This window comes from Notolepis coatsorum (genome assembly GCF_963971535.1).
Source record: "Notolepis coatsorum genome assembly, chromosome: 17".
Lineage (NCBI taxonomy): Eukaryota > Metazoa > Chordata > Actinopteri > Aulopiformes > Paralepididae > Notolepis > Notolepis coatsorum.
The window spans coordinates 36,911,169-36,925,631 of NC_140181.1; the positions used below are offsets into that span (position 1 = coordinate 36,911,169).

The following is a 14,463-nucleotide window of genomic DNA, read 5'->3' on the forward strand; positions in this document are numbered from 1 at the left end:
GCTTAGATTTTTAGTACACATGATCTCAAGACGGTGCTGAATGAGCTCAGTGAATTTCTCACTTTTGGTCAATGTCAAAGACTGAAAAAACTAATAATAATAATTTATTTTCCTTTGGTGCATTACGATTTACTCAAGCAAACAGACACAATATGTCTGACACTGGGAATCCATTCCATGAAGTCCGTAGATGTCACTAGATACCAAGAACATGCTAATGGGCCTTGTAGAAGTAGAGCAATCTTCCATTTACTAGTTCTGAAAATATGACTAGGGCTTAAGACTTGACTTGGATTCTAGCTCAAAAACGTAAGACTTGACTTGGACTTTAGCCCAAAGACTTACGTAAGACTTGACTTGGATTATAGCTGAAAGACATGACTTGGACTTGCATAAAATGACCCATGATCATCTCTGGTATATATATTCTACAGGACTTGAACATGAGCGTGACTGGGCAGCAGTAGCAGCAGTCCAGTGTCGTCTGGACAGAGAAGGAGGAACCAGACTGTTTACTGACCTGGTTATGAGCACCAAGAACGACAAGATCTTCCAGGAGAGCATCCAGCTAGCTATCTGTCTGCTGGAGGGAGGCAACACTGAGATACAGGTTAATATATATTATAAATATATACACAGCTTCCAGCTAGCTATCTGTCTGCTGTAGGGAGGCAACACTGAGATACAGGTTAATATATATTATAAATATATACACAGCATCCAGCTAGCTATCTGTCTGCTGGAGGGAGGCAACACTGAGATACAGGTTAATATATATATTATAAATATATACACAGCATCCAGCTAGCTATCTGTCTGCTGGAGGGAGGCAACACTGAGATACAGGTTAATATATATTATAAATATATACACAGCATCCAGCTAGCTATCTGTCTGCTGGAGGGAGACAACACTGAGATACAGGTTAATATATATTATAAATATATACACAGCATCCAGCTAGCTATCTGTCTGCTGGAGGGAGGCAACACTGAGATACAGGTTAATATATATTATAAATATATACACAGCATCCAGCTAGCTACTGTATCTGTCTGCTGGAGGGAGGCAACACTGAGATACAGGTTAATATATATTATAAATATATACACAACACTGAGATAATTAAAAAGGTTAATATAAATAAATATATATAAACACACAACCATGCATGCACACACACACACACACACACACACATACACAGTTGTTATTTCTGACGAATGAACCCCCATCTCTCTTTCTCTCTGTCTCTCTCTGTCTTTCTCTGTCTCTCTCTGTCTCTCTCTCTCTCTCTCTCTCTCTCTCTCTCTCTCTCTCTCTCTCTCTCTCTCTCTCTCTCTCTCTCTCTGTCTCTTTCTCTTCCCTTCTCTACCAGAACTCCTTCTATAAGCTGATGATGGGTGACAACAAGTCAGAGACGTTCTTCAAGGTTCTTCATGAGAGGATGAGGAACGCCCAGATGGACATCAAGGCCACAGTGTCTGTTAACGTAGGAGAGATGAGCCACAAGGTCAACGAGAAGGACCTGGACAACGGTGAGAATAACCCTGGTTAACACGTTAGGGTCAGGGTTAACATGGGAGAGATGATCCACAAGGCCAATGAGAAGGAGCTGGACAATGGCGCAAAGTTAGATTAGATTAGTTCTATTTTAGCTCAGGAAAGGTTTAGCCCTTGTTTACTTTAGGTTTAGTTTAGTTCTAACTTAGTCTCTCTCGCTCTCTCTCTCTCTCTCTCTCTCTCTCACTCTCTCTCTCTCTCTCTCTCTCTCTCTCTCTCCAGGTGTTTCTGGAGAGTCAGTACTTCCTGGGTCAGTAGGACACCCCCTGCTGGTCTCGGGTCAGTCCATCGTCCCGGTAACAGGCCCTGTCCAGCCAGTGTCAGAGCAGAAGGAGGTGGAGGCAGAGATGGGTCCAGCTGTCACCATCATGAAGCCCATACTGAGATTCCTACAGCTGCTCTGTGAGAACCACAACCAGGACCTACAGGTTAGTTACAACCACAACCAGGACCTACAGGTTAGAACCACAACCAGGACCTACAGGTTAGTTACAACCACAACCAGGACCTACAGGTTAGTTACAACCACAACCAGGACCTACAGGTTAGTTACAACCAGGACCTACGGGTTAGTTACAACCACAACCAGGACCTACAGGTTAGTTACAACCAGGACCTACGGGTTAGTTACAACCACAACCAGGACCTACAGGTTAGTTACAACCAGGACCTACGGGTTAGTTACAACCACAACCAGGACCTACAGGTTAGTTACAACCACAACCAGGACCTACAGGTTAGTTACAACCAGGACCTACGGGTTAGTTACAACTAGGGATGCCCCGATCGATCGGCCAGCGATCGGCAGGGCCGGACTGGGGAAATAATTCATACCGGGAGATATAGCGCGAAATGTCAGGCCACTTTTTAAGCGGGGGGTCTGGGGGTCCCCCACCAGGACATTTTTTGTTACAAAGACTTAATTGCCTGCATTCTGGTGAATTTTAGTGCATGTGAATCACAAACTAATGAGCCAACAATTGCTTAGTACAATGTACTGTTATGAACCTCAAATAAAACTGTTGTTGCACTAGCAATGCTACTCTCTCCACCTTCAAAAAGAAAAAAGCAAGAGCACAACATATTTGTCTATTTACTATTATAATACAGTTAACCACTCTCTCCACCTATTCAAACAGAGCAAGAGCAAAATACCATATTCACTTTACTGATGCACTACCCATCAACAGTTAAAATAGCCCTTTACACAAACATTAAATAACAGACCTGTCATTACAATACTATAATAACAGTAGCCACTGCCAGAATAGTGACACATGTATCGCGTGTGGTGAGCACACGCATTCATGCTCAACGAAGACAGAAGATTGCGTTGTCTCAATCATTTTAACTATAAAATGAGCTCAAAGTATGAGCTCACTGACTGAAATTTCCAACAAAAAGCATCAATTGTCAAATAATATTGATCACATTAACTAGACTAGATGTTTTTGAGGAAATTAGAAAGGGAACAACAACTTAACCCTTGTGTCTGATCAGATTCTTATTTTTTTGATAACTTTGCAGTGATTATGTTTGTAGCCAATATATGTGGCAAAGGTGTGTAATCATAAATTTCATAAATAGTTTATTCAACTTCAGCCCCAATCATAACCACCACATGTTGTTTTTTGTAATGTCAGATTTAACAACTCCTTTCAGAAAAGTTGGAGTATTTCATTTTTAATCTGAAATTGAATAAAATATTTATGGAAAAGAAAGTGGGAAATTATTTCAACATATAATCTTTTTATGGCGTTTTTCAATTTAGTCCCCTAATATGGTAAGAGTATAACACTTTAGTTTTCAGACACAAGGGTTAAATTATTTATTTGTTTCTTGGCAGATTTAACATTGGGCTTTTGACAGGGGGGATGATGCATTGCATGGTAATGTTAGCTAGCTAACATCCACATGTTTATTTTTATCACTGACTAACCTGCTGGTTCCTTGACCTTGGTGCAAGAAAACATTTGATAAATGTTGCCGGATTTAGCAGCATCTCCTGTAAGGGCCTTTCTTTTTCTTTGTTTTATCCCTCTCTCCTCCACCCTTTCTCTTTCTTCCACTGTCCATCTTGACTCTACTGTATCTCTCCCGAGTCCCTCACTACCTGGCTCATTGCCTGGCTGTTATTCTGCATCTGAGTGCCATCTGCCATTCCATTCGCCGCCTCCGCTGTCAATCAGTTGTATCGCCTGGTCCCGCCTCCACCAATCACAAGCGGCAGCACGGCTCCATTGTGTGTGTGTGATCCGCGTCGCAGATCTGTCGCAGACAGTGAAATCCTTGTTGTTCCCCACCCACCTAGGTTATCTAACTATCGCGCCGCGCCGCCGCCACAACTAGAAACAATGACCTGGCAAAAAAATATATATATAATAAAAAAAATATATAATATTATTTTTTTTATATATAATATATATTTTTTTATCTGTGCTGGCTAGGCCACCGGGAAAACTCCCGGTGCTCCCGATGGCCAGTCCGGGCCTGGCGATCGGAATCGACCGTTAATCAGTATAAATATGAGATCGGTGAATTCCGATAATGCTTTATTTTCGCAGATCGTGAAAACCGATCGAAGACGCGCGGAAAACATGATCCAATTCTCAGCGGAGTTCTCACTCGCTGACTTCTCTCTCAGGCACACATCTGCTGCTGCAGCACACTGCCCCTCCTCCTCCCCCTCCCAGACCCGTCATGTCAACAAGCTCCGCCAATAGTCTGCATGAGCAGCTCCGTTAGCTAGGTAGCTAACTGTTGTGAAGGGCCAGATTAAAGCTGAGAATCTACATTTATTGTTTTATATACCTTGTATATTATTTATATATACACGTTATATCCCTTTAAGCCTGCGTTTGAATCCTAGTAATATTCGCTTTCCTTATTGGATAACGCTATCGGCGCCAGACGGCGAGCCCCTAAAGTCAGGTTCAAAGGCGAGTCCGGGCATGTTGCAACATGCCTGGAGACGGCGCATTGATTCGAGACGAGAACTGAGGTTCGGCACTAGAAAGCCACTTAAGTATATATACGGCGGCAGGTGCGAACAGTAGCTGTTCATCAAGTTCAAACAATGACCTGGCAAAAAAATATATATATAATAAAAAAAATATATAATATTATTTTTTTTATATATAATATATATTTTTTTATCTGTGCTGGCTAGGCCACCGGGAAAACTCCCGGTGCTCCCGATGGCCAGTCCGGGCCTGGCGATCGGAATCGACCGTTAATCAGTATAAATATGAGATCGGTGAATTCCGATAATGCTTTATTTTCGCAGATCGTGAAAACCGATCGAAGACGCGCGGAAAACATGATCCAATTCTCAGCGGAGTTCTCACTCGCTGACTTCTCTCTCAGGCACACATCTGCTGCTGCAGCACACTGCCCCTCCTCCTCCCCCTCCCAGACCCGTCATGTCAACAAGCTCCGCCAATAGTCTGCATGAGCAGCTCCGTTAGCTAGGTAGCTAACTGTTGTGAAGGGCCAGATTAAAGCTGAGAATCTACATTTATTGTTTTATATACCTTGTATATTATTTATATATACACGTTATATCCCTTTAAGCCTGCGTTTGAATCCTAGTAATATTCGCTTTCCTTATTGGATAACGCTATCGGCGCCAGACGGCGAGCCCCTAAAGTCAGGTTCAAAGGCGAGTCCGGGCATGTTGCAACATGCCTGGAGACGGCGCATTGATTCGAGACGAGAACTGAGGTTCGGCACTAGAAAGCCACTTAAGTATATATACGGCGGCAGGTGCGAACAGTAGCTGTTCATCAAGTTCAGTGTGATTCTAATGTAGTGAGAAGCAGTTCGTCTAACAGAGCGTTGAGAACCACGTGCGAAGTGAATAGTAAAAGTGTCAGATTTAATGCAGTAACGTCAAGTTCGACTTAGCTTAATGTGAAGTAAAGAGTCGTTAATTTATTGTGTATCGTGCCAACAGCAGTTCGTTTGTGTGCAGCATTACCCAGCAGTTCGTTCGTTTAGCTAGTGGAACCTTAGCCAGTGTGCGTGGACTAAATACATTGGTGCCAGTACACGAGGAGGCCTAGTCGGAGAACCTACTGGACATGTGCATATTGGAACCGACGGCGGCGATTGCAGAACCAGTATTGGTTGGATTATAGTGATTGTGGAACGTACTACCCTTGGAGAAGAGCATCGTTAATACCCACTGTCGTTTGGATTTAACCACCGTGAGGATCTACTTCGGGCTGGCTTCGTGGACCGAGGCTAGCTGGCTATCATCATTGATATCGTGCAATTGGATTACAGTTATTGCTTGTGGCTGAGTTTTGGATTACAAGGACTGGATTCTGTACGTAAACCCCCTTCTTCTTCAATTGATCAGACTGAGTATCCGAACATTCCTCTCTCCTCCAGAGCTTACATCTCTGGGAGGAAACCCCTTGTCTCCAGCGGTACCAGCGTTTCCCCCTATAATTGCCATCCTACGCCAGGCGGCGTTAGCCTAGTACCCCATCGTAGGAATTATTCTATTCCCACTGACTTTTGCTACTGACTGACTTATGCATATTCTTCGCCAAACAAGCGCAACCTTAATTCTCATATCTGTACAATTTGCTGCATAATAATAAATACCCTCAATGATATTTCTTTGTCACTGTGCCGTGTTATTATGAGTGTCTGCCATAATTAGTTGTACTGTCTGGCAAGTAATACTAAGTACATAACTAGCAGTGGTTTAATCTATCACAATCTTTAATACAGTCAGGGTTTTGTAACCCATCAGTTACACTAACGTTAGCTCACGTTAGCTCACTGTTTAAACAAAATGACCCAGTAAACTAAATAGTTCACTTTAGTTTAATACATGATGCATTGTCTAACGGTATCTAGCTGGCTAGCTACTGATAGCTCCTGATATCAACAAGCTCTGGCAATAGTCTGCATGAGCAGCTCCGTTAGCTAGGTAGCTAACGTTAGCTCACGTTAGCTCACTGTTTAAACTAAATGACCCAGTAAACTAAATAGTTCACTTTAGTTTAATACATGATGCATTGTCTAACGGTATCTAGCCGGCTAGCAGTAGCTACAGATAGCTCCTGATATCAATGTCTCGCTGACTTCTCGCTGACTTCTCTCTCAGGCACACATCTGCTGCTGCAGCACACTGCCCCTCCTCCTCCCCCTTCCAGACCCGTCATGTCAACAAGCTCCGCCAATAGTCTGCATGAGCAGCTCCGTTAGCTAGGTAGCTAACGTTAGCTCACGTTAGCTCACTGTTTAAACAAAATGACCCAGTAAACTAAATAGTTCACTTTAGTTTAATACATGATGCATTGTCTAACGGTATCTAGCTGGCTAGCTACTGATAGCTCCTGATATCAACAAGCTCCGGCAATAGTCTGCATGAGCAGCTCCGTTAGCTAGGTAGCTAACGTTAGCTCACTGTTTAAACTAAATGACCCAGTAAACTAAATAGTTCACTTTAGTTTAATACATGATGCATTGTCTAACGGTATCTAGTCGGCTAGCAGTAGCTACAGATAGCTCCTGATATCAATGTCTTGACATTATTCGTTTTTGCAGCTGTTAGCTAATTAGCTATCATGCTTCATAACAACACTGCGAACATCTTATACATTTCAGACCCTGTTAGTCAGAGTATACACACAGACAGTGGAGCTGTTTGCAGATAGAGAGCATTTTGACTTGTTGCGTGGTGGTGATGTCTCGCAGATAATACAACTACAAGTATAATTATATAATACATATATTTTATAATAAATTAAAAAATAAGTATATATTTAAATAATAAAAAAAGAATTTAAGCCAAAAACGATCGGTATCGGCAGTGTATCGGCCGATATGGCTCATAGACGATCGGTGATGATTGGTATCTGTGGCAAAAAACGTGATCGGGGCATCCCTAGTTACAACCACAACCAGGACCTACAGGTTAGTTACAAACAGGACCTGGTTAGTTACAATCACAACCAGGACCTACAGGATAGTTATATTATCATACTGGCAATCGCGTCTCGCTCTTCGCCATTATGATCTCCTAGCACATAATATGCTCATGAAACAAACAAATGCACTCACATGCACGTGACCAGGCCACGCCCCTGCGTCCCACTATATAGACGCCGGACATGGTTACACTCCACCTTCCTCTTCTTGTTTCCAACACGGAAGTAGCAGTGCACTCCGTGAACTAGTTGTTATGAAACGCAGGGAGAAATTACACAATGTTGGGTATTCGCCAGAGGTTCACCAGCCCCTGGAATCTTCTCGGCACATCCTAACAGCGCATCGGGCCTGTCCTGGGTTTTCCTCGTCTCGTGACAGCGGACCGAGGGACGTCGCGCGACGGTTAGCAGTCGAGCTACGTCGTGCACAGGTAGGGCCTGCGCTATCAGGCATTGATACTAGCATGAGTAATACTGCTCGTTGTCCCGTGAGACAGCTGAGTGATGTATTGGCGCGAGGGGCAGGATATTTGGGAAAACATGGTCGTCATGACTCTGTTTTGGGTGTTTTCCCAACTATCCTAGAGCGCGCGGCTAATGCTACAATGCTGGGATGCCGTTCCTTTGTTCCCCGCCGTGGGCTGTCGCCACTCTTCCCTCCTCTTAACCGTTTCATTGCTGAAGGTCAATCGATGTCTAATGTGGGGGGTTTTGCTGAGGCTTATTTACCCTTTATACGGGTGGATGGGCTGACGACAGGGCGCAAGGCAGGTGTGCCGTGGCTAGAGAACCAGGTAGCATCAGTCATTTGCCCTGGCATGGTTGAATGGTGTCTCACCCGGAAGCCGACGCCAGTGGGCGAGTCGGCCCGGCAGGTGGCTGTATGGGCTGATGAAGTTTATACCGCCGCAGGACGTAATTTAGCGGCGACCAGTATCATTGCTCAGTTGGCTGCTTTTCTGTCCACAATGGTGTCGGGTAGTGGGGCCTTAGGGCCAGCCGACGTCGAAAACATTGCACGCGTTTTTGAGGTTATACAGCTTTTAACCCAGTCGCAAGCTATAACCGCAGGGAGGACTAGGATGCTGTCAACGCTTGTTCACAGACATCTTTGGTTGGAGCAGTCTTCCTTTGAGGAGGAGAAAAGGCTTCTCCTCCTCAGGGCTCTCCTCTCCGCAGAGGGACTCTTTGGTCTTTCCGCAGGAGCGCGGGCGGTATTTGACCTAGCGGCCATGTTTCCCTTGCCTGAGGTACCCTGGGCACAAAGACAACAGGTGATCACAAGGCCGACATCCTTGGTGGCCGAGGGATCGGCTACATTAGATGAGCACGCCCTAAAAAAACGTTGCCGTCTAGCTGTGTCTAGCATGCTCTCCGGTCACTCCCCCCCCAACACCAGCGGGATACGGGCTCTGATTTGTCCCCTTTGGCTGCGGGCCGCATGCCTTCAGCGAAGCGCAAGCGGCCCCACGTTTCGCTTCTCATGGGGACAGCGGCTGACACCCAGTTGCTAGCTAGGCCTGGGTCTGCCTGTGAGAATGCTGTGCTGTCAAGCGGCTCCCACGCCACATGTTCTGCGTCTGTGTTTGGTGAGCCTGGTGTTGTGTCTGTCAACGAAGAAGGTTGTCAGCGGGGGAACTCGAGACCCAGGAGGTCGCAGCGTGAGTTCCCCCAGCCCCGCCCTCGCCAGGCCGGGTATCACGTTAGTGCCTCCCACGGCCGGAAGACCGGCGGTGGTCAGTCAGGCATGCGTGGTTTGGGTGGTAGTAATATCACTGCAGGGCTACGGTGTGTAGGAACCTACCTTATCGGGCAGTGTGGGGACCACACGCCTTGCATGTCCAGCTGCAGAGCAGGCTTTCCTCAACAGTACATGCCGGGGAGATGTTTAGTGGGGGAGTTTATGTCACCCAGTGTGATGGCAGCTTCCCCCGTATCAGACCGGCCCTTTCTGTCGGGGTCCCCCCTTGGGTGCGATTGCCTCGTTGGTAGTGTCAGGGTGCGATATCCCGGCTCCGCGAGACGCCCTGCTCGCGCGGTTGGCGAGTCCGGGGTTGGCAACGCACAGCGGGTGGGACCGGGCCTCCTATCTATGGTTCCTGGCGGACTAGCGTCAAGTGGCGGCGGGTGCGCTTTGGGATTATCATCACATATGGCTACAACAGTGCCATATGTCGAGGTGGATGGAGAGAACGCTGAGGCGGGGACTTGTGTTGCAGACCCTATTGTCAGGGTCAGCAGTAGTGACAGCTCTGGCTGACGAGATCCAATCTCTGTTGGCGAAGCAAGCCATCGTCGTGGTCCCAAAGGAGGATGCGATGCGTGGCGTTTACTCCCGGTATTTTCTAGTGCCCAAGAAATCGGGAGGTGTCAGACCTATTCTGGATCTGTCTGCGTTCAATCGGCTGATTGTGGCGAGGCGGTTCAGGATGTTGACCGTCAAACACCTGATAGGCGCTGTCAGAGTGGGAGACTGGTTCACCTCCATAGACCTGAAGGATGCGTACTTTCACATCCCGATCTTCCCTCCTCACAGGAAATTCCTTCGCTTCCTTTTTCAGAGTGTAGCGTACAAATACCAGAGGCTGCCATTCGGCTACTCTCTGGCCCCTCGCACATTCACCAAGTGCGTGGAGACCGCGCTGGAGCCTCTACGTCGTCAGGGGATACAAGTTATTTTCTATCTCGACGACATTCTGCTCCTCAGCCGGTCGGAGGAGGTTGCCAGGTCTCATACCAGGCTGGTGTTGGAATTCCTCACCAGTCTAGGTTTAGCTGTGAACTGGAAGAAGAGTACTCCTCTTCCCAGTCAACAGGTGGAGTCCTTGGGCTTGGTTCTAAGCTCAATGCCCATGAGGGCAACCCTCTCAGAGTGACGGCGAGAGGATATTCTCGGCGCGCTCAGGGGGTTCCGTCCTGGCAGGACGGTTACGGCGCTGTCCGTGATGCGCCTGCTCGGTATGATGGCATCTGCTCACTATGTGGTCCCTCTTGGCCTCCTCTTCATGAGGAGGATACAGAGGTGGTTTTCCCGTATGAAAATAGACCTGGTGAGAGGCAAGTGGAAGCGACTGAAGGTTCCCGTGTCAGTACTGGGGGATCTCGACCACTGGGGGAGGACTGGTACCCTCACCAGCGGGATCTCCATGGGCAGCAGGCTATCACACGTCACGGTCTTCACCGACACCTCCCTCACGGGATGGGGGGGACCTGTCGGACCAACGCAGTAGGGGGCAGCTGGACGTACCATGCTGCCGGTCTGCACTGCATATCAATGTGTTGGAATTGAAGGCGGTCCTTCTGGTCCTCAAGCAGTTCGGCCACCTGGTGGTGGGCGAGCACGTGTTGGTCAGGACGGACAACACGACGACAGCATCGTATATCAACAGACAGGGAGGAGTACGCTCCATCCGTCTGCACCGGGCGGCGGTCGAGCTCTGGCTATGGGCATCTCTCAATCTGCGCAGCCTGAGGGCGCTCCACATCCCTGGCGCGTCTATATTAAAGCCAGCCCAAGAGTGCTTCCGCATTCGCCTGATTGGCCCCGGTAACGCAATGCAATGCGCATTTTCTTTTTTGCCACTCACTCCCGGAAATGGAATACATATTATCCAAACGAGGACCAGATTCACTCATAACGCCATAACGTTATTTCACGAGCCCAGCTGTCAGAAACTGTACATTGTAACGTTAACACAGCCCAGCTGTCAACTGTACTTTGTAACGTTATGTTATTTCAGGTATTCATAACGTTATTTCGCGCGACTGTACATTGTAACGTTAACACAGCCCAGCTGTCAACTGTACTTTGTAACGTTATGTTATTTCAGGTATTCATAACGTTATTTCGTGCGACTGTACATTGTAACGTTAACACAGCCCAGCTGTCAACTGTACTGAGAAAATGCGCATTGCATTGCGTTACCGGGGCCAATCAGGCGAATGCGGAGGCACTCTTGGGCTGGCTTTAATATAGACGCATCCCTGGCAAGGAGAATGTGGGCGCAGATGTGATGTCGCGGGGCGGTCCTCATCCCGACGAGTGGGGACTACGTCCAGACATAGTCAGACAGGTCTGGGACCGCTTCGGGGAGGCCACGGTGGATCTGTTTGCGAGCAGACAGTCCCACCAGTGCCCCTTGTGGTTCTCGGTCAGTCTGTACGCGTTCCCCCCCATACACCTGATAGCTCAGCTGTTGGAACGGGTACGTCGGGAGTGCAGGACTTTGATCCTGATCGCGCCGGACCGGGGCATGGCTGTGTGGTTCCAGGTCCTGATCCAGCTCTTGGTAGCCCCGCTGTGGCCTGTTCCATGGTCGCCGCGGGCCCTCTCTCAGGCACACGGATCGCATTGAAGGTTTTGCTGCTGAGAGGGTGAGGCTGGAGGGGATGGGTCTTAACTCTACTGTGGTCGACACCATCCGGAACGCGCGCGCTCCGTCCACTATCGCGGTTTACGTGGGTGTGCTTTTCCAGAGTGGTGTAAGGTTGGGGGCCTGGATCCGGTGTCCTGCTTCCTGGACACTGTTCTTTCCTTCCTCCAGTCTATCCGCCGCAGCTATATCCTCTTGTCATGTGGGTTTTGGGGGCAGTACGATGTTCAGCCACCCTCTTGTGAAACGTTTCCTGCTTGGCGCTCGGTGTCTCAAGTCTGTGGAACGTTCTCTGTCTCCGAGTTGGGACCTCCAACTGGTCCTGGGCCGGTTGTCGGAGGCCCCGTTTGAGCCTCTTGAGCAAGCGCCATTGGAGCAGCTGTCTTTTAAGACTGCGTTCCTTTTGGCCATCACCTCCGCTAAGTGCGTGGGTGAGCTGTGTGCTCTCTCGGTGCGGCCTGAGTGTCTGTCTATTCGGGCCAATATCGGTGCGATTCTGAGGCCTAATCCAGTCTTCGTGCCAAAGAATATCCGGAGCTCTTTTCGCTCCAGGGATATTGTGGTTCAGGCATTTCATCCGCCTCCTCATGCTAGTGAGTTGGAGGCGGGCCTTCACCTGTCATGTCCTGTCCGTGCACTGGGGGTTTACCTCAGTCGGACGCAGGATCTCAGGGCTTCCGATCAACTGTTTGTTTGTTTGTTTGTTACGGTGGCCCTCGTGCGGGTGAAGCGCTGTCCAAGCAGCGCCTGTCACATTGGTTGTGCGAGGGCATTGCCCTTTGCTACACATTGGCTGGACAGGTCCCCCCCCGGGGGCGTCAGGGCGCTCTCGACTCGTGGAGTGGCGGCCTCTGCCGCCCTGTTAGGGGGGGCCTCGGTCGAGGACATCTGTGCTGTGGCCTCCTGGTCCTCCCCGGGTGCCTTCGTTAAGTTTTACCTCGTGGACATGACTGGGGGTTCTGTCTCCCAGGCGGTTCTGAGGTCTGGGACCTCTCCTGCGTCCCACCATTTGGTGGGCTAACAGGGGTGTGTGGGTGTGTGCCACGGGGTGCTGTGTCACACGTGGTCCCGCCTGTGCTGTGCGTTTTCAGGGGTGTCTGGTTCCCCCTTTTTTTCGCACTTTGGTGGAGTTGACTGCCTCCCCCCCCGTTAGGACGGGTGGGTGGACGGGACTCCCCTCCTCCTCTCCTTTGTTCCCCGCCGTGGGCTGTCGCCACTCTTCCCTCCTCTTAACCGTTTCATTGCTGAAGGTCAATCGATGTCTAATGTGGGGGGTTTTGCTGAGGCTTATTTACCCTTTATACGGGTGGATGGGCTGACGACAGGGCGCAAGGCAGGTGTGCCGTGGCTAGAGAACCAGGTAGCATCAGTCATTTGCCCTGGCATGGTTGAATGGTGTCTCACCCGGAAGCCGACGCCAGTGGGCGAGTCGGCCCGGCAGGTGGCTGTATGGGCTGATGAAGTTTATACCGCCGCAGGACGTAATTTAGCGGCGACCAGTATCATTGCTCAGTTGGCTGCTTTTCTGTCCACAATGGTGTCGGGTAGTGGGGCCTTAGGGCCAGCCGACGTCGAAAACATTGCACGCGTTTTTGAGGTTATACAGCTTTTAACCCAGTCGCAAGCTATAACCGCAGGGAGGACTAGGATGCTGTCAACGCTTGTTCACAGACATCTTTGGTTGGAGCAGTCTTCCTTTGAGGAGGAGAAAAGGCTTCTCCTCCTCAGGGCTCTCCTCTCCGCAGAGGGACTCTTTGGTCTTTCCGCAGGAGCGCGGGCGGTATTTGACCTAGCGGCCATGTTTCCCTTGCCTGAGGTACCCTGGGCACAAAGACAACAGGTGATCACAAGGCCGACATCCTTGGTGGCCGAGGGATCGGCTACATTAGATGAGCACGCCCTAAAAAAACGTTGCCGTCTAGCTGTGTCTAGCATGCTCTCCGGTCACTCCCCCCCCAACACCAGCGGGATACGGGCTCTGATTTGTCCCCTTTGGCTGCGGGCCGCATGCCTTCAGCGAAGCGCAAGCGGCCCCACGTTTCGCTTCTCATGGGGACAGCGGCTGACACCCAGTTGCTAGCTAGGCCTGGGTCTGCCTGTGAGAATGCTGTGCTGTCAAGCGGCTCCCACGCCACATGTTCTGCGTCTGTGTTTGGTGAGCCTGGTGTTGTGTCTGTCAACGAAGAAGGTTGTCAGCGGGGGAACTCGAGACCCAGGAGGTCGCAGCGTGAGTTCCCCCAGCCCCGCCCTCGCCAGGCCGGGTATCACGTTAGTGCCTCCCACGGCCGGAAGACCGGCGGTGGTCAGTCAGGCATGCGTGGTTTGGGTGGTAGTAATATCACTGCAGGGCTACGGTGTGTAGGAACCTACCTTATCGGGCAGTGTGGGGACCACACGCCTTGCATGTCCAGCTGCAGAGCAGGCTTTCCTCAACAGTACATGCCGGGGAGATGTTTAGTGGGGGAGTTTATGTCACCCAGTGTGATGGCAGCTTCCCCCGTATCAGACCGGCCCTTTCTGTCGGGGTCCCCCCTTGGGTGCGATTGCCTCGTTGGTAGTGTCAGGGTGCGATATCCCGG

The 14,463-nt window shown here is 49.3% G+C and overlaps 1 protein-coding gene across 1 annotated transcript in view; it reads left to right on the top strand.

The window, feature by feature from the left end:
• The window catches only part of LOC311244008 (inositol 1,4,5-trisphosphate-gated calcium channel ITPR3-like), a 122,329-nt gene that overhangs the window by 71,209 nt on the left and 36,657 nt on the right, over window positions 1–14,463 (top strand). The window contains exons 23-25 of the mRNA XM_084333417.1: window positions 435–610; window positions 1,379–1,538; window positions 1,786–1,991. Coding sequence (XP_084189543.1) covers window positions 435–610; window positions 1,379–1,538; window positions 1,786–1,991 — 542 coding nt within the window. The remainder of the gene's footprint in view (window positions 1–434; window positions 611–1,378; window positions 1,539–1,785; window positions 1,992–14,463) is intronic.